The 19,996-nt window shown below is 41.9% G+C and overlaps 1 protein-coding gene across 1 annotated transcript in view; it reads right to left on the reverse strand.

The window, feature by feature from the left end:
- Window positions 1–19,996, reverse strand: part of LOC143288448 (integrator complex subunit 2-like) — a 53,967-nt gene that overhangs the window by 9,248 nt on the left and 24,723 nt on the right. Inside the window, exons 8-20 of the mRNA XM_076596939.1 lie at window positions 18,817–18,942; window positions 16,389–16,460; window positions 16,092–16,203; window positions 15,231–15,299; window positions 14,524–14,658; window positions 9,159–9,507; window positions 7,326–7,452; window positions 5,864–6,018; window positions 5,169–5,370; window positions 4,683–4,811; window positions 3,805–3,940; window positions 701–805; window positions 327–440 (exon numbers count right to left, since the gene is read on the reverse strand). Of these exons, the coding sequence (XP_076453054.1) occupies window positions 327–440; window positions 701–805; window positions 3,805–3,940; window positions 4,683–4,811; window positions 5,169–5,370; window positions 5,864–6,018; window positions 7,326–7,452; window positions 9,159–9,507; window positions 14,524–14,658; window positions 15,231–15,299; window positions 16,092–16,203; window positions 16,389–16,460; window positions 18,817–18,942 (1,831 nt within the window). The remainder of the gene's footprint in view (window positions 1–326; window positions 441–700; window positions 806–3,804; window positions 3,941–4,682; window positions 4,812–5,168; window positions 5,371–5,863; window positions 6,019–7,325; window positions 7,453–9,158; window positions 9,508–14,523; window positions 14,659–15,230; window positions 15,300–16,091; window positions 16,204–16,388; window positions 16,461–18,816; window positions 18,943–19,996) is intronic.

The raw sequence follows: 19,996 nt of genomic DNA on the forward strand, positions 1-19,996 counted from the left end.
CACCGCGTTCGGACAAATCCATATACGCTACACCACATCTGCCAAGCAGATGCCTGACTAGCAGCGTAACCCAACGCGGTTAGTCAGGCCTTGAGAGAAAAAAAAAAAAAAAAAAAAACCCTACAGAACAAAGAAATAAAAGAAGTTGTCAGGAATTTAGCATTTTACAAGTGAAGAAGACAAAATTCCTGCATGTTCACCTGGAAATGGAACAAACTTTGGCTGGGGTCAAATCAAGTCATGCTGCTTGTTGCCCAGATGCCTAGAGGTCTGTATGCAGCTGGAAGGAGTGACGTGATGAACGGAATGACCAGACCAACACTCACCTGAAAGTGGAGCAGTTTGGCCAGGTTGGGATCGTTGATGAAGGCCTGGTGGATGAAGGACATGACGGCACAGCGCACCTCCCGCAGACAGCTCAGCTCCCCTTCATTCTTCTCCTGCCACAACACAGTCATCGCATTTACCGCACTGCTACTTCACTCACTCACACACACACACCCCCCCTCCACACAGACTCAGACACATATACCCTCACAATACCCGACACCCATCCCTGCCCACCCACACCCATGCACAAGATATACTGATTCAAGACACTGTATATCATTGTAAATTTCATGGCACTGAAATAAGAATAACCAAGACCTATCCAGACACTAATATCACAAAAATCACTGTTTAAAAAAGTGGGGTATACCTTCTCCTCTGGCAGAGGCAGACAGACTTCCAGAAGCAGCTGTAAACAGGCACTTTCCTGAGCAGCCACCAGTGCATTTTTCAGCTCCATTCGGTCTTTCTCCACCTGCAGTCACCACCACAGTCAACACCTGAGAGATCTCAACCACACTCAGGTGCAAAATCTGACTTTCAACAATCAACAGGTACACCTCACAAGTTACAATATTCCATGTAACCATCACTGACATATGTATAGTCCAAAGAGCAGTAAACACCACATGTGTCTGAATCAAACCTCTACAGTCATACTGATAATTCAGTCACACTCAGTTACAATGCCATTAACCCCCCAGGTAAAACTCAATCACCTGCCCAGCACCATTCCTCAGTTTGACAATAACATTTCAAACAAGAGAGGCAAGGCCTTCAAGACTCACTTGTGATACACTTAAAAAAATCTAATCGTTAAAATGTGTTCTGTATTTGTTATTATAAAGCGTCACGTTTAAAAAAAAAAAAAAAGAAGTCCTAACCAGATTCGAACCCCGTGTGTTCGGGTGAGAAGAAACTGCCTTATCCATTACACTACTGTGGCACCTTAACTGACGTTCTAAAATTTAACATTTGAACATACTTATTTAAAGGGCGATAACTCAATTGCAGTATTCGCAGTCAGAACGCTGTTTAAATCATATTATTCTGGTGTATCTTGGGCATTCAAAAAATCTTTAAGGGCAATAAAGAATTCTTTTTAATGGCTATCGCCGTAATCACACTGCAACATTTAGCCGTTTTCTCTAGATCCAGATAGATGTACAAGTTTAGTTACACCCGCTGGGAATGTAGTACGACACGGTCAATTCAATTTCTCTTTTATGTATATTCTAGTTTTATAGTTTTAAAGTTGATATGAAAATTTAGTATTTTGTTAAACTAATAACATGTAGAGCCAAGTACAAGTACTTCTAAATGTTGTAAGAAGTGAAAAGGACTTCATTTTGAAAAAAGTCAAGACTGGACATTTTTTTGTTTCATCGTGATCAGTTCAAGGGTATTAACTCGCATGGTTTACAATTTTTAACTGTGAATTCCGACTGATTCTGTGGATATTTTTATGGCAGTTTGGGGCATAATCCAGTAAGTGATGAGGCGTTCACAAATCTTTCTCTGAATAAATATCTAACGGTCTCCTTCTCCAACTTTCCATCACATGTTATCATGTATTGTCCATTGAATATAGGATTGAACGGGCAGGTCAACAACTTGAAACAAAATGGCGTCGTTCGCGTTCGCGAAAAAAATGAGCATGCGCTTTGAATGTGTATAAATATGTGTATGCGACTGCTTTTTAACCATGACCTTCAGGGCTCAGCCAACAGATCTGTAAAGTCCACTCGTCGTATTGATTTTAGTATTTTCCGAAAAAGACCACTTGGCCGAATGAACATAGTGAAAGCCCTGTACACTGAGAGTAAAACACACAAGCTTTTTGTGTATTGAGTATAATTTCAAAATGTAATGTTTAAGATGAGAAAGATCAGTTTAAAGCAAATTAAGTCCCCTAGCATTAATTACAGAGTAATTTCCCTTTTTTACTATCTGCACCAAAACGTTTGCAAAATAAATAAAACTTCCATGCTTAGCAAAAGAAATTCCTGTTTGAACAAAAAATGATAACAATGACTGCTCTTGTTGTTGGGTCAGAATATCAGATCAAAGTGCCAAGTTTAGAGAATACAAAAAATATAAATATAACAGTAGAGAATACAAATAATATAAATATAACAGTAAATGCAGTTTGCATATAATTAGGCTTCATTTTTTTTTTTTTTTTTTTGTGCCCATCCCAGAGGTGCAATATTGTTTTAAACAAGATGATTGGAAAGAAATGAATTTTTCCTATTTTTATGCCTAATTTGGTGTCAACTGACAAAGTATTTGCAGAGAAAATGTCAATGTTAAAGTTTACCACGGACACACAGACACACAAAACCGAACACCAGGTTAAAACAGACTCACTTCGTTTACACAAGTGAGTCAAAAAGGCACAATGTATCTATAGCAGCTTTAACCTTTGTAAGCATTCAGTCTCTCCTCCCCTTTCCCTGTGCCTCTTTCCCACCAATCTTTACCTCTTTCATTCTTTTCCATTGCTAGAAACATACGCTACTATTTCAGATTGACTTTCTGTATCAAAATACTGTTCTTGTCATGAAAATATTTCAACTTCATCACGGAGGTAATGAGGAAGATGGAAAGTTTGCACACACAATGAAACAATGTTAACAGGGAGATGGAAAGTTTGCACACACACACACACAGAAACAATGTTAACAGGGAGATGGAAAGTTTGCACACACAGAGAAACAATGTTAACAGGGAGATGGAAAGTTTGCACACACAGTGAAACAATGTTAACAGGGAGATGGAGTTTGCACACACAGAACAATGTTAACAGGGAGATGGAAAGTTTGCACATACAGAAACAATGTTAACAGGGATATGGAAAGTTTGCACACAGAGTGAAACAATGTTAACAGGGAGATGGAAAGTTTGCACAAACAGTGAAACAATGTTAACAGGGAGATGGAAAGTTTGCACACACAGTGAAACAAAGTTAACAGGGATATGGAAGGTTCGCACACACAGAAACAATGTTAACAGGGATATGGAAAGTTTGCACAGTGACACAGAAACAATGTTAACAGGGAGATGGTGAAACAATGTTAACAGGGAGATGGAAAGTTTGCACACACAGTGAAACAAAGTTAACAGGGATATGGAAGGTTCGCACACACAGAAACAATGTTAACAGGGATATGGAAAGTTTGCACAGTGACACAGAAACAATGTTAACAGGGAGATGGACAGTTTGCACACACAGTGAAACAATGTTAACAGGGAGATGGAGTTTGCACACACAGAAACAATGTTAACAGGGAGATGGAAAGTTTGCACACACAGTGAAACAATGTTAACAGGGAGATGGAAAGTTTGCACGCACACAAACAATGTCAACAGGGATATGGAAAATTTGCACACACAGAAACAATGTTAACAGAGAGAGTCTGCACACACAGAGCATGTTGCCAGAAGAGATGGAACACTCAACAAGATGGTGACCTTGGCAGCATTGTCAGAGCTGGTGGCTGCAGCCATGATGGCGGTGTTAGTGGTGACCTGCTGATGGAGGTACACCCGTGAGGCCTGGATGTAGGCCGACAACACCCGCAAAACGATAGCCAGTATTGGGGGACATCTGCACACACACATTATTCTCATCCAGGATCACCGAGTACTGGCCAGTATTGGGGGACATCTGTACACACATTATCCTCATCAATTGTCACCATCATGTATCAGCCAGGACTGGGGGACATCTGCACACACACATTATCGTCATCAATTATCACCATTAAATGTTTTTCGCATAATCATTGTCAGTTATCATGATCTAGTATTTGGCTTTATGAACAGACTGGTAGGAAACCCCTCTCTATACACCACCAGTTTATGAGTGAGTGGACACGTTTGAGTTCCATATATTATCATTATTATCAATGTGTGTGTGTGTGTTGGGGTGGGGGTGTGGGGAAAGGTGTCGCGTGTGTGTGCGCGCGGGTGTGCATGTGCGTACATGCGTGCGCGCATGCGTGTGCGTGTATGGACTTGCTTTTACGTAACTCATCACTTCTCATAAGAGACAACTGTGGCTCATAACAACTCCACTGTAAATGGAACTTTCTGATTCAGGCATAACTTCACTAAAGAAGATCCTAAATAACAATACTCATGCAACCATGTCTTTGCCCATTTAAGTCACTGTGTCAAAACTGAATACTCCTCACATGTGTTTTGCGAGTCAGGACTTATGAACCAAATCCAGTTTTATTCTATAACCCACTGAAAAAGAGTTTAATCAGTCATGCAATATGTGCCTCAACACTGAGTGCAAGAATACACATCTTTTCTGTACAATGACTAATAATCTACTGGCTCACCTGAAGACACGCTGGTCACACCTGAGCACCACTAGAGGGTCAACCACGATGTCCTGTTCAGAGAAAGCCTCAGTTTTCAGCAGTCCTCGCTGTCTTGACTGCAAGGCATTCACTGTCGCAAGGCGTAAACTGCAACACCACACACACATGCATGACATGTCATGCATAAACATGTTCACACTACAATCCAATTTCAGCATATTTGGATTTCAGTAATATCTGATTATATAATACGCTTTTAGTCTTTCAGCAGCAGTGGAGCAACCATAACTAACTTTGTTCTTCTTTCCAAGGACAAATCTAGACAAGTTATTTCCTCCTTTCATGAACAAGGCTACACCAAATAACCCCATCCTTCTATGGACCAAGCTAAACAAGTCACTCCTTCCTCCACATTCTTTCTGCACCTCTTCACTGCTCACACGTCTTCATCACCACCTGGCACTGGACAGACCGTGGACAGAACAGCCCCAAAACACAGCTCACCTCCGGGGGGTGAGGGAGTGGCAGCGGAACCAGAGGCGCTGTGCCAGGTCCAGCACTTTGCGCGGCACGCTGGGTGACAGCAGGTGGAGCAGGGAGGAGATGAGGGGGCCAGCCCACTTGTGCACCGCCTTGGCTGGCAGCTGGAGCAGTGATGTCAGTTGGGACACTGCCAGGCCCGGCTTCTCCACCACTCCATCCATTGCTGGCCGGGACATAAATCAACCATCTGGGGGTTACAACATGCAGGCAAAATTTACACTTTCTGAATCTATCACTTAATTTTCTTAATATGGTTTCTTAACACTATTGATCTTAGAGCTGATGTAAAATATAAAACTTAACACTTAATGTAATCACCAATATGCAGCGTCACAAATGACTTAATCAGATTCCAGGAGGGCATCTGTCGAGAATGAATAGCTACTGAGCCCCAGTCATCTTTTAGTAATACTGAGAATGAGTACAATGCAATGTAATTACAGATGCTGTTGACTTGCACAAGAGAGGGACACTTTATACTACACTTCTACTGTCATCCTAAATATCAATACTGCTCTGTCTGGTTAATCAAAAAATTATATAAAGAAAACATAAAAACAAAAATTCCAGTATCACTCTAAGCATGACAACCTGGCTGTTGGGTCAGACAATGAAGTGTGGAGCACACAGTCAGTCACAGACATGTGTGGACCTACCGTCCTTGAAGGCAGCATGGCTTAGGGGCACGCCTGAGGAGGTGGGAGACAGCATGGTGCGTAGGTGGGGCGAAGAGCAGGAGGGGGTGGCCGACAGACTGTCCTCCATCCAGTCCTCTACCAGGCACAGGTGGGGGTAGTGAGTCACCAGCAACCTGACACCCAGGCAGTCAGTCATGTGCTATGACAAATGTCACACATCACCTTACATACACACATTTTTATATAAAACATATTTCATGTCTTCACACACCTGTATGCAGGATCTGACATATGCATGGGTGCAGGAACACTCAAAGACACGCAATGAGGTAAACACGACTGAAAAATGACCTGGATTCCAGCACAAACAATCCAGGTCAGACTACGACAAGCAGTTCAAATCCACATACAGCAAGACTCAAACACTTCATCCACTTAGCAGAATTCATCCAGAAGTGAATTTCCAACACTGATCACAGTTTCACTTTTCTCACGCTAGATGTCCAAAGAACTTTCCTACAAAGTGAGAATATAAGCCTTTCTGGTTCACACTATCTTCTGTGACTCCGTATCAATTCCTTTTCACAAACCCATGATAGAAAGGAAACAAGACAGAAACCAGAAGGGTGTCAAACAGGACATCAGACGGAGAACCAGGGTGGATCTAGACAGAAACCAGAAGGGTGTCAAACAGGACATCAGACAGAGAACCAGGGTGAATCTAGATAGAAACCAGAAGGGTGTCAAACAGGACATCAGACAGAGAACCAGGGTGGATCTAGACAGAAACCAGAAGGGTGTCAAACAGGACATCAGACAGAGAACCAGGGTGGATCTAGACAGAAACCAGAAGGGTGTCAAACAGGACATCAGATCAGACGGAGAACCAGGGTGGATCTAGACAGAAACCAGAAGGGTGTCAAACAGGACATCAGACGGAGAACCAGGGTGGATCTAGACAGAAACCAGAAGGGTGTCAAACAGGACATCAGACAGAGAACCAGGGTGGATCTAGACAGAAACCAGAAGGGTGTCAAACAGGACATCAGACAGAGAACCAGGGTGGATCTAGACAGAAACCAGAAGGGTGTCAAACAGGACATCAGACAGAGAACCAGGGTGGATCTAGACAGAAACCAGAAGGGTGTCAAACAGGACATCAGACGAAACAGGACATCAGACGAGACCAGAAGGGTGGATCTAGACAGAAACCAGAAGGGTGTCAAACAGGACATCAGACGGAGAACCAGGGTGGATCTAGATAGAAACCAGAAGGGTGTCAAACAGGACATCAGACGGAGAACCAGGGTGGATCTAGATAGAAACCAGAAGGGTGTCAAACAGGACATCAGACGGAGAACCAGGGTGGATCTAGATAGAAACCAGAAGGGTGTCAAACAGGACATCAGACGGAGAACCAGGGTGGATCTAGATAGAAACCAGAAGGGTGTCAAACAGGACATAGAACCTGGGAAGGTACCTGAGGAGAGCAGGGAAGATGGTAGCGCATTGTTGTTGTTGTCGCTGAGCCTCCTGCACCAGGTAGTTGATGGGGATCTGGGTCAGCACCGCATCACTGTACGTCACATGGGTCCGCAGTGACAGCACTGTAGCAAAAGCTGTAATACTGTATGTTACATTCAGCTGACTCTGTCAACGATTCAGATGTGTTTTTAAATCATTCATTCAAATTTATCTAAAATACAGTCATAGTACATTCATTCAAAACTGATATTCATGTTTAATAAGAATTCATTCAAAATGAAATATTAACAAAAGAGGCAAGGCCTTCAAGACTCACTTGTGATACACTTTAAAAAAAAAAAATCCAAGCTTTTTATGTATTGAGTATAATGCATTTACTGTTATATTTATATTTTTTATATTCTCTAAACTTGGCACTTTAATCTGATATTTGACCCAACAAAAGATCTGTCATTATTATCATTTTTTGTTCAAACAGGAACTTATTTTGCTAAGCATGGAAGTTTTGTTTATTGCAAACGTTTTGGTGCAGACAGTAAAACAATGGAAATTAGTCTGCTGGGGGACTTAGTTTGCTTTAAACTGATCTTTCTCATCTTAACATTACATTTTGAAATTATACTCAATATATAAAAAGCTTGGATTTTTAAAAAAAAGTGCATCACAAGTGAGTCTTGAAGGCCTTGCCTCTCTTGTTTCAAAATGTAATGTTTAAGATGAGAAAGATCAGTTTAAAGCAAATTAAGTCCCCTAGCATTAATTAGAGTAATTTTCCTTTTTTACTATCTGCACCAAAACGTTTGCAAAATAAATAAAACTTCCATGCTTAGCAAAAGAAATTCCTGTTTGAACAAAAAATGATAATAATGACTGCTCTTGTTGTTGGGTCAGAATATCAGATCAAAGTGCCAAGTTTAGAGGATACAAAAAATATGAATACAACAGTAAATGCAGTTTGCATATAATTAGGCTTCATTTTTTATTTTTCTGTGACCATCCCAGAGGTGCAATATTGTTTTAAACAAGATGACTGGAAAGAACTGAATTTTTCCTATTTTTATGCCTAATTTGGTGTCAACTGACAAAGTATTTGCAGAGAAAATGTCAATGTTAAAGTTTACCACGGACACACAGACACACACACAGACAACCGAACACCGGGTTAAAACATAGACTCACTTTGTTTACACAAGTGAGTCAAAAACTGGCTAATTTATCATGTTATTTCAATACAATGACCACCTGGACAATGGTGAGTTCATGACCTGGACAAAGAGGGACCTACCTGGAGAGTTCATGACCACCTGGACACTGTTGGACCTACCTGGTGAGTTCATGACCACCTGGACACTGTTGGACTTATCTGGTGAGTTCATGACCACCTGGGCAAAGGGGGACTTAACTGATGAGTTCATGACCACCTGGGCAAAGGGGGACTTAACTGATTTCATGACAACCTGGACACTGGGGGACCTACTTGGTGAGTTCATGACCACCTGGACACTGGGGGACCTACCTGGTGAGTTCATGACCACCTGGACAAAGGGGGACCTACCTGGTGAGTTCATGACCACCTGGACACTGGGGGACCTACCTGGTGAGTTCATGACCACCTGGACAAAGGGGGACTTAACTGGTGAGTTCATGACCACCTGGACACTGGGGGACCTACCTGGTGAGTTCATGACCACATGGACACTGGGGGACCTACCTGGTGAGTTCATGACCACCTGGACACCGGGGGACCTACCTGGTGAGTTCATGACCACATGGACAAAGGGGGACCTACCTGATGAGTTCATGACCACCTGGACACTGGAGGACCTACCTGGTGATTTGCTGACACTCTGCAAGGTGTCCAAGTACAGCAACACGTAGTACAACATCAACAGCTGCGGTGCCAGGTTGTTCTCCCCCTGTCCCTCCTGGCCTCCCACTATGCCCCCCTCCCCTGTCTGCAGACTGCTGGAGGCAGAGGTGTCAGGGGGAGTGGGAGACGTGGAGGTGGACAGAAAGTCGGAGTAGACTGCCAGGATTTCTGACTCTTCAAACGGCTGGTTGGTGTGCTCCACCTTAAGCCCCTTGGGCAGGATGGTGCTGACAAAGCACTCCATCAACTGGGGCAGCAAGGGGTGCAACGGCAGTGCACTCTTCTGTAGCTGACGTAGGATCCAATCCTGGGGGGATGTGTAAAAATAAAAAAAATCCATTGTGAACCAAAAACTGGCGCAAAAAAAACATTACAGCCAGTGGCATTAACATGTAGCTTTGACAGAAATTGAAATAATGAATTTCTAACAGCAGGCATGAGATTGGGAAATTGTGATTGAGTCTGAAAAGTGGGGGCCTGGGGGCCGCAGAAGGCCCTCAGTGGGGATCCATGGGCAACGCCTCTGGTGGGGGTCTGGGGGCAAAGCCCCCTGAAGCTGAAGGTTTTTCTCAATTTCAAACCATAAAATCTGCACTTGAGAGCCACCAATGCCTCTGAGGTATTCCAACCCACAGAAGACAAAAATCAGTCCAGTTCTTCCTAAACTTAAGTGTTTCTGCTTTCAAACCTGTGAAAGTCAATTTTTGAGACATGATTTTCAAAATCTTGTCTCATGTGTGTGTGTGTGTGTGCATGTGTGTGCATGTGTGTGTGTGTATGTGAGGCTGGGGAATTGTCCAGGAGAGATTCCTTTGAAAATTGGCCGGGGTCCAGGGGGGCAAAGCCCCATGGCTGAAAATGAAATTAGTGATTTTTAAGAGGTTTGGGGGGGGGCCTCTGTGTGTGTGTGTGTGTGTGTGTGTGTGTGTGTGTGTGGTGTGGTGTGGTGTGGGGTGGTGTGTGTGTGTGGTGTTTTCAAGGAAAATGTACTTAGCATATAAGTTTGCACGGCACCATTATAACTGACCATCTGGTCTCTTCAGCTGTAGTCCCTGTTCCACTGACAGGCATGTGTGTTGGTTGAGGAAAGAAAAGGGGAAGTTGACTGACTGGAGGGAGGAGGGAGTAGGTATGTGACTGGTTATATCACTTTCAGCTGTCAAGGATTCTCAGCTAGAGCTAGTGGTCAGTGTCTTGGCTCAGTGCCAATGTTGCCACAGTCATTAACAGTGATTTTTATCCCCCCCCCCCTCCACCTCCCCGCCCTTCCCTCACCATTGGTGGGAGACACAAGAGGGGAGGGGTACCTCAGCAAATCATGGAAGTGAAGTATGCAGGAGAAATGGAGGGGGTGGGGTGTTGGGGAGTGACATTTTTTCCCCCACTGAAATCAGCTGCTCTTCGCTGAAAATACTGAGAGTTCCCAAGCCTGGACTCTTGTGTGTGTGTGTGTGTGTGTGTGTGTGTGTGTGTGTGTTTGTGTGCGTGCACGCGTGCGTGTGTGTGTGTGTGTATGTTCAACTAAATTCTGTGTGTGAGGGAGAAAGAGAGAGAGAGAGCAAGCGAGCGGGAGTGCACGTGTGCGTGTATGTGTGGTTTCAATTCAACTGAGTGTAAACAAGAGAGAAAGAGAGAGAGGGAGGCAGACAGAGTGAAAGAGAGGGGTGAAGGTGGGAGGAAAGAATGCAAGTTGTATTTGTGCATGTGCATGCACTGCTCTCAAATTCAGTAGATTTATTTCTCTGTGTGTGTGTGTGTGTGTGTGTGTGTGTGTGTGTGCAAGAGAAAGGGAGAGGGACTGTGTGTGTGTGTGTGTGTGCGTGTGTGTGTGTGTGTGTGACACTGTGTGTGTGTGTGTGCGCGGCGTGCGCATGTGCGTATGATTAACTGAGCTCTGTGTGAGCGATCATGTGTGCACATATGCAAGTGTGAAGGAGAGAGAGAGAAAATAAAAAAACATAGTATGTGTATATGTGAGTGCATTCATGTGATTTTTTTCCAGAGCCGGTGTGTGTGTGTGTGCGTGCGTGTGCACATTCAATTCAGCTCTGTGTCTGTGGGTGTGCGTGTGTAACTTTGGTAATCTGGCTATAGATCTCAGATCTAAATAAACTGACTCTTGCCATGAACTGTCTGTAGTGTTGGCTGTGTCAGAAAAAGCACTGACATCAATTGCTACAAAGTTTGTTTCAATAGAAACAATTTTACTTTGTGCATAAAGTGGCTTTGCAGCTTTTGCTGAAGGAACAGAGGGTCAAGCAGATGTACCCAGCAGGGATGGAAATGAGAGTACCAAGCCTGCGCCCACGTTTGTGTGTGTGTGTCAGTGTGCGCGTTTGCATGTCTCACGGTGTGTGTGTGTGTGTGTGTGTATGTGTGTTTGTCACATGTGATCGCCCGCATGTGTGTACATGTGCCCACGTGCGTGCTTTTCAGCGATATCAATGCATGCCATGTAGGGATCGCCTTTTGTTATTGGTATTTTGACAACTTCAATTGACCATTAGGAAACTTTTTGACATTGATTTTGGTGCTCTGACAAGTCACTGGATCGCCTCTCAAGGGGTCAACAAACAACGCTTTCGAAAGAGCATTCCGTTTTCATTTTTGACAGTTCATCGGCAAATGATATAGAATGGCCCATTGGCTTTTCTTTTTTTCCCCCAGAAAACGGACGCGTCGCTTTTTATGTAAATTTGAAAACAGATTTCCGTGCTCAGACAGAAGAGTTGCACCCATACGATCTGACACCAGTCGCACTTGGCCTTGCCCGCTGCGTAGATTTTGTAATTGGCGTCGCCTACCCGTAAAGTTATTTTTTTGTTCTTCACTTCTGTTTTCACGGTCTCATCTTGCCAGAGCCTGTTCCACTTATTTTTCACTCACTTTATCGATCTCTGCTTTGTGATTTTTCAATGAAATCATGTATCTTTGCAAGTTGTGAAGCCCGCGAGCGAAAGTTATGAAATCGCAACCGAATACTGATAAGCTGAATGATGACAGAAGAGCAATAGAACGCTTATTCTCAATTGGTTCGCTTATCCAAACATGGGGCATTTTAGCAAACGCTGTGGATCTGTCTTGTTGATCGGTTGGACAACGTTCGTGCAAACTCTGTGGGTTGGAAAACCCCCACCCCACCCCCCGATTTTCTCAGCGGATTTATGCGAATCTCAAAAATGGCCTCTGGAGCCACTTTTCGGTCGGAAATCCGACTATAGTCGGAAAAATCTCATGCCTGAACTGGTTGCGAGTATTCTATACAAATATAATGGTATTTCCCATTCATAAGAGTACAAAAACATCACTTCCAATCAGTTGCAGATAATGTTGTGAGTGGAGACAATATTAATCAGACCAAAACAGGCCCTCAAAAGTAAACTGTTGTTTGTAATGTAGACGTGTGTATGGGGCCTCTCTAGCTGATGAGCTGTTGTTGTTTCTGCTGTTTTGTTGTTGTTGTTTCAGCATGGTGTAAACAATTATGCCCTCAATGTAGGTAATGGTCACAGAAAAAAACAAACTTGCTCTGCTGGATGGAGTTTTCAAGACTGCTTATTCCCTGGCGTCAGTTCCATAATGACTGAGTGAGACCTCAGTGTTCTTGTTGCATGTCTGCTGACCTCCATTAAAATTGGCAGAAAATATCATGCTTTGCAAGATGAGAACCATAAGGCATCCCTGCTGTGTGTTTGCTTGTCATGGGGAATGGGATGGAGGGTCTACCATCATCTGACAAGAAACCAATTGTGAAACTGACACACTAATGTGATGAACCTCTGAGGGCATCCAAATCTGAGTACCACCCCAACTTCCTCCCCAACCAGCTGACAATGATGAAAGGCTGGATCAGGCGCACAATGATGGTACAGGCATTGACATTTTGCTCCAGACACCCGTCTTGAAATTTCCTCTCAGCAAAGCCTATATCAGCAGTATCACTGGAAACTGTACTGGCTCTGTGGCAGTATGCCCTGTTCAAGATGCACTGTGAGGTGGTCCAACAGCATCCTGACATATTTTCTGTGAGGGAAGAAGTAATAGCTTGATAGTTAAGAGAACTGGTCTGTTTCCCTGCTTCTGTAGAGGCTGATGATGGAAAGGTCTTTGGAATCTTACGAGATCTGGAACTATAGACATTGAAACAACTCAATGGGCTTTCTGATGTGAATCACCTGGTGTACTGATATCCACCAGAATGGAATAGACATCTAGTGCCTCCAACTGGACAAGCCTGAGTTTGCTTTCTCCACTATGGCTTGACAAGTGCAGCAGAAGCCATGTGGATAATGTCTTGTCTAGGATTTAGTCAAGGAAGCAAGGTCCACAGTCTGCATTCAAGTCATACATGAACTGTTCAAGATGTGACAATAAAAAATTTTTAAAAACCGTATGGAGCACTGACTGACAGGATTTTTTCTCTGCTCTTTACTGACCTTGTGAGGAGGTCTGTGTGCTTATCTTTCAGAAGACATGACAGACTGCACTCCTGAGTGTGAAAAACATTCAGAGGTACCCATGACAACAACTGAGTTGCCTCTAATAAAAATCTGCAGAAAAACCTTTGACAGGTAAAGACATATATAAAATGGGGAAATGGGGAACTGGATTTGGGCCATGTGCTTCCCATGGAAAGCAGCCAGAGTTTTAAAAAACATCCCCTTTGATTAGACATTCATACAACACTAATTATCAAAATACAATACAACATAGTGCAACATATCTCTGCAAGGAAACGGATGACAGGAACCTGTTTAAGATGTGCTATCACCTCATATTGATCGCCACATGGTGTTTAAAGACATTGTGACACACATACACAAAATATTATTTGTATTTCTTTTTATCACAACAGATTTCTCTGTGTGAAATTCAGGCTGCTCTCCCAAGGGAGAGTGTCTCGCTACACTACAGCGCCACCCATTTTTTTTGTATTTTTTCCTGTGTGCAGTTTTATTTGTTTCTCCTATCGAAGTGGATTTTTCTACATAATTTTGTCAGGAACAACCCTTTTGTTTCCGTGGGTTCTTTTACGTGCACTAAGTGCAAGTTGCACAGGGGACCTTGGTTTATCGTCTCATCCGAATGACTAACTTCCAGACCACCACTCAAGGTCTAGTGGAGGGGGAGAAAATATTGGCATCTGTACCGTGATTTGAACCAGCGGCAGCGAGCGCGCTCAGATTCTCTTGCTTCCTAGGTGGACGCGTTACCTCTAGGCCATCACTCCACTCCTATTAGATTAAGAAAATAAATAAATAAATAAGCAAGACAAAACAGGTAGAAGAATACGCCAAATGAAAAAAATCACTGAGGACAGAACCTTGATGGGCACTTTGTGGCGAGAGAACACACGGCTCTTCAACAGCTGCAGTATGGAGTGGATGGGCAGGTAGCCTGTGTGTGTGGCGCTCAGTCCCGGGGTCACCGACATCTGTACAGCGTGGGCTGCGATCACCTGCAGCACAGTGTAGTTTATATCATCAGGAGTGAACTTCTTTAAAGGATCCCCAAATCTTATCATTTGGATCTTATCAAGCTGTTAAGGATCAGTTTTCAAGTGCAATCTTTTAAATGTGTTTTGTTGACATGTTGACAATTATTTTCTACAAAACTTCCAGTTTTCTTTTTAGAAATGGGTTCAATTACAGGTTTTCAAAATAAATAACAAACCCTGTTTGGGAATAATGTGAATCTTCCAAATAATATGAGAATTTTTTTTAAAATGTCTTGCTCCACCAAGGAAATTTTACATCTGCAAGAGTGATGAAATCATGTGCATAACTGGGGAAAAATATATCTGTGTAAACTTATGTATGCATGATGTGTATAACTGGGGAAAAAATGTGACTGTGTGTGTGAGGAACAGCACCAATTTTCACTATAAATCAGCCTATAAGATACTGTTCAATGTTCTCAGTGCCGGCTACATCCAGACCTGCTTGAACACACTAAACATACACCCAACAAATAAGGACCAAACACAAGAGACTGACACACTAATGAGATGATACAAAAACATGGACTGACCTGTTCAGTGAAGATTTCATTCATGAATATATGTCGAACACGAGACAGACTGCTGGTCTTCACCATGCTCTGCAAATGATCAGGTCAGGTGTGAACCATCCCAGTCCCACCACACATCAGTTAGTTCTGACATCAGCAGCAACTGCCACTATAAACCAGATATATTAATTATGTCACATCAACCTACAGTTTGACCAAGCTAATGAAGAATTCATTCAACCAGACCTGTTTACCTCTAATTCACAGTCCCTGCATACTTTTATTCAGAATTTGTCATCTCCAAGAAACCAAAAAGTACTGGTAAAAAAATTAAATGAACAAAGTCAAAACTATAAAAAGTGCAGTACTCTGAAGCATCAGTTTTTCCTGATTTTTTATTTTTCAATTAATTTTTTTTTCACAAAATCAATCATGCATGCATGTTGCATGAGTGTGTTGTGTGCGTGTTAGGGTTGAGGGAAGGAGGTGAGAATGCTTCCCATAGACAAAAATGAATGACACTGAGTGATTCAAGTGAATCAGGTGGGTTATGCCCTTACCCGCAGTGTTGTTGTTTTAGGCTTCCTATGTATACATATATATTTTTTCATCATCCACAATTCTACGTTGATCTGTAAAATGTCTGTGAATGTTCTTTTAATCTGAAAACCACTAAACAATGTCAAGTAATTAAAAACAATACAACATTTGTAAACATGACTATAATGTAGTCTCTGTAACTTGTCCAGTGAGCAAAACTGGCATAAATATACAGCATATTTTGATAGCAACTTATCTTCCCATCAAATTGATCATTTGACTGTGTATGTGTTTCCTTACTGCCGGTGTTCTTTATTTCAACAACAAAGCAAGTGTATTTACCTTCATTCCCATGGTGTTGCACACCAGCTCAGAGATGGCTGACATCTGGTTGCTATGGAAATGCAGCGCCACAAGGAACAGTATCTCACTGAAGGAAGAACAACTCTCATCCCTGCTCACACACACACACACACACATACACACACACACACACAATTATAGTCCTGAATATCTTTTGTCAAGATGACATTCACAATGGACAAATTTCTTTTTTTCATATTTATAACACACAAAACAAAGTGTATTCAGTTTCAAATGTTCAGAAAATTACTTAAAAGCAACATCTTTGTAACTTACGTATCAACAATATTTTCCTTGGCCAGTAACTGTCGGATCCAGGCAATCATCAACTGCTCCTCTTCTGCTCCACTGAAAAAATATAAAGTCGCAATCATCATATATAATTAAAAAAAGAAGAAAAAAAAGAAAAAGAAAAAAAAAGACAAAAGCAACAAAGACAACAAAAAAAACGTGAAGAAAAGAGAGACAGACAGAAGTAAAAAGATTGAGCAGAAGAACAAGTTTAGGCAAAAACAACAACCAACAGAAATTCTACTTGTCCAGCAATTCTAACCAGCAATAAACGTTGTTGTCAGAGCTAAACCAAATGGAGTTTTCACATGTTTCAAGTTTTAAATGTCAGTAACTATCTAAACAAATTTAGCAATTCATACAAGCATTAAAAGTTGTAATTAGAGAGAAGCAAAGAGGTTGAATTTTGATGTTTTAACCCTTTCGCTGCCAGGAAAATAAGATTTAAGTGAAATCTATTTGCCAGGGTTTTTTCCCAAAAAACGGGTATAAATTTTCAAAAAATTCTGTGCTCTTTGTTATTGGAGAAAGACCCATAAAAGTATATATTTTCTGAAAGGGAAATGAATAAAGAATACAAAACACATGATGTTTTCCCATTTTATGCATTTTAAGTGACATGCTGTTGTTTTGAAATCAGTGTTTTGTTTTTTGTCACATTTTCAACTTGTTCATTACAAACATTAGTCTGGTAATTTGCACAAAAATATCATTTTCTGGATAAATGGATATCTGCACACACAAAATCATACTAGAACAACCACAATATAAAAAAAACTGAAAAAGAAATAGATGCATTGTGACTTCTGCAAGTGATAATATGGATGTGAGGCCACGCCCCCACAGTCTCCACCCCCCTCCTCTTCACCCCTCTCACGCCGTCACTTCATCAGACCGCGTTGGCTGAGTGCCAAGAAAATAGCTCATAGGGTGCCCTGCTAAAAATTCGGTGACCTGTCGTCTGCTAGAGTTGAACAGCCTGCATCACTCACTGATAGTTGTATCTTGGCCACTCTCTTGATTGCTCCCTTTATTTTCTATCAAATCGTCCTATAAATGTTCACCACTGTCTTCTCCTTCGAATTTATGCTCCAATTCTTTCTGAGCATCAGCTAAAGAAAATAATCTTGGTTGATTTAGTTCGCCACGATCGCATGTCTTGAGCACGGAGTCAGTCCGACATTTTGTTGAGCGAGCGAGGAGAGGAGCCAGGCAAAGACTGCGGCCAGTAACCCAACCAAAACGTTCAAATAAAGGACTGCCTTATGACGCAGATGGTGTTTCTAGCTATGAATAGAATCCAGAAAGATTCCCCAAGCTAAAGCTACCAGCATTTTTGTCAACGAACTGAATGCAAAGCAGGGAAAAGTCAGAATATTTCGATGACGAGTTATCTCGTCATTGTGGCAGCGAAGCATACATGCTTGCCATGATGAGTTATCTCGTCATGCAGGCAGCCTAGGGGTTAAACATTTCAGAAGCTGTCTGCACAAATTTGCACAATGTCAGACTAAAACAGCACCCCAAAGTTGATATTTTATTACCAAATGTGTCATATCTTTCATCTATCTCTATAACAGAGGCACTGTTCAAGAATAAATTGGGCACTGGACTTCTGATCCAGTCTTCACCAGTGTGGAGTGTGATGGCCTAGAGGTAACGCGTCCGCCTAGGAAGCGAGAGAATCTGAGCACACTGGTCAGAATCACGGTGCAGACGCCAATATTTTCTCCCCCTCCACTAGACCTTGAGTAGTGGTCTGGACGCTAGTCATTCATATGAGACAATACACTGAGGCCCCGTGTGCAGCATGCACTTAGCACACGTAAAAGAACCCACGGCAACAAAAGGGTTGTTCCTGGCAAAGTTCTGTAGAAAAATCCACTTCGATAGGAAAAACATAAAACTGTGCGCTGGAAAAAATACAAAAAATGGGTGGTGTAGTGTAGCGATGCGCTCTCTCTGTGGGGAGTGCAGCCCAAATTTCACACAGAAAAATCTGTTGTGATTAAAAAGAAATACAAATACAAATCAGGGTTTGTGGCCCCATTTCAGCATGTTGTGTCCTTGGAAAAAGCACTTCACTTTGGCTTTTCTAACTCAACCAAGGTGTGAATGGGTACCCAATTTTGGATGGGAAAGGTTAAATGGCATAAAGAGATGACTGGTCCCACAGAGGATATGAACTCACGGCCTCAATGGCAGTAAAAAGCTATGGAAACTTTATGATAAAAAACTAAGATAAAAAAAAAAACACCACAGAGATGAAAGACTGTAAGAAAGTGAGGGAGATAGAAAGGAGTGAGAGACTGACAAACAGACAGTGACAGCTCAGGTTTTCTGACAGGTAAGTATACAGTTTTAAAGCTTGCATGGAAGCCGAGGAGAGAAGGGCACAAGTGAGTGGACTCACCTCAGCAGGTTGGCACTGGAGATGATGACACACACAGCCAGGGTGACAAAACGTGTGCCTGCATGGGAGGGAGGGGGCTGGGAGGTCAGCATCTGGAGCAAGTACTTCATTTCTTCCTCTCCATATCTGAAATATAACCATCAATATATTTTTTTTATTCAAAAGAGTAAGAAAAAAAACATGGAAAGTATGTTTCTTTCCTCTTAAGGACAGACACGGTAGTGAAATTTTGACCCAAATCATGATTTTTTGTGATTTTCGTTTTTTCGCATAATTTGCTTCTTCAACATCTAATCTTGATAGTCCGTTTCACCTGGGTACTATATTCACTTAAATAAAGCTTCAAACAGCATCAACATGTGTGATTTCTTGTGAGTACAAGCACATCTCTTTCTTTTCCTGTTTCCTCAGTCTTGTGTTTTGTCCTCGTAATACCATTTTTCAAAATGCTAATGCTCAAGAACTTTAAAAGATAGCATGTCCAAACTTGGTACTTTCTTTCTTTATGTATTCATCTTTATTATAGTGCAGTGGTTTGTATAGTACTAGTAAAAAAATGAATATACACTCATTTGAAAAAAAAATTATGTCAAGGAATTTATACACATTTCAACAAAAAAATAATAATAAATGTATTTATTCAAATTCCAAAATACCACTGCACTATAATAAAGAACAAATACAAATAAATCAAATAAAACAAACAGAAATAACTATAAAGGTACCGAAGTTCTAAGCTTTTAATTTTTTTTTTTTTTTGTCGGCCATTTTGGATTCGTTTCCATGGAAACCATCACGACAAATTGCACAAAATGACCTTTTCAGACATGTTTAGTCCAATATCTTTGCATACCATGTCACAGAAAGCCATAAACTTCAAGTTTATTTCATACGTTTTTGTACTACCGTGTCTGGCCTTAAATTAACTGAAATATTGACTAAAATCAAGGACATGTAAATTTTTTCTTCACATCTCAGTGGCTTGTTAATTTCTTCCTCCCTGAAACCAAAGAATTTCTGAAAATAGTTCAACAACGCAGATAGGAAAAACAAATAAAACTGTGTGCCCCCCCCGCCCCCCCCCCCCCCCCCCCCCCCCACCACCACCAACCCCTCCTTTCCCCCAAAACTAAAAACCAGATTCGTGCATTTCAACCAACACCTCTTCCAGAGCCTTTAG

Source organism: Babylonia areolata, chromosome 12 (genome assembly GCF_041734735.1).
Source record: "Babylonia areolata isolate BAREFJ2019XMU chromosome 12, ASM4173473v1, whole genome shotgun sequence".
Classification (NCBI taxonomy): domain Eukaryota; kingdom Metazoa; phylum Mollusca; class Gastropoda; order Neogastropoda; family Buccinidae; genus Babylonia; species Babylonia areolata.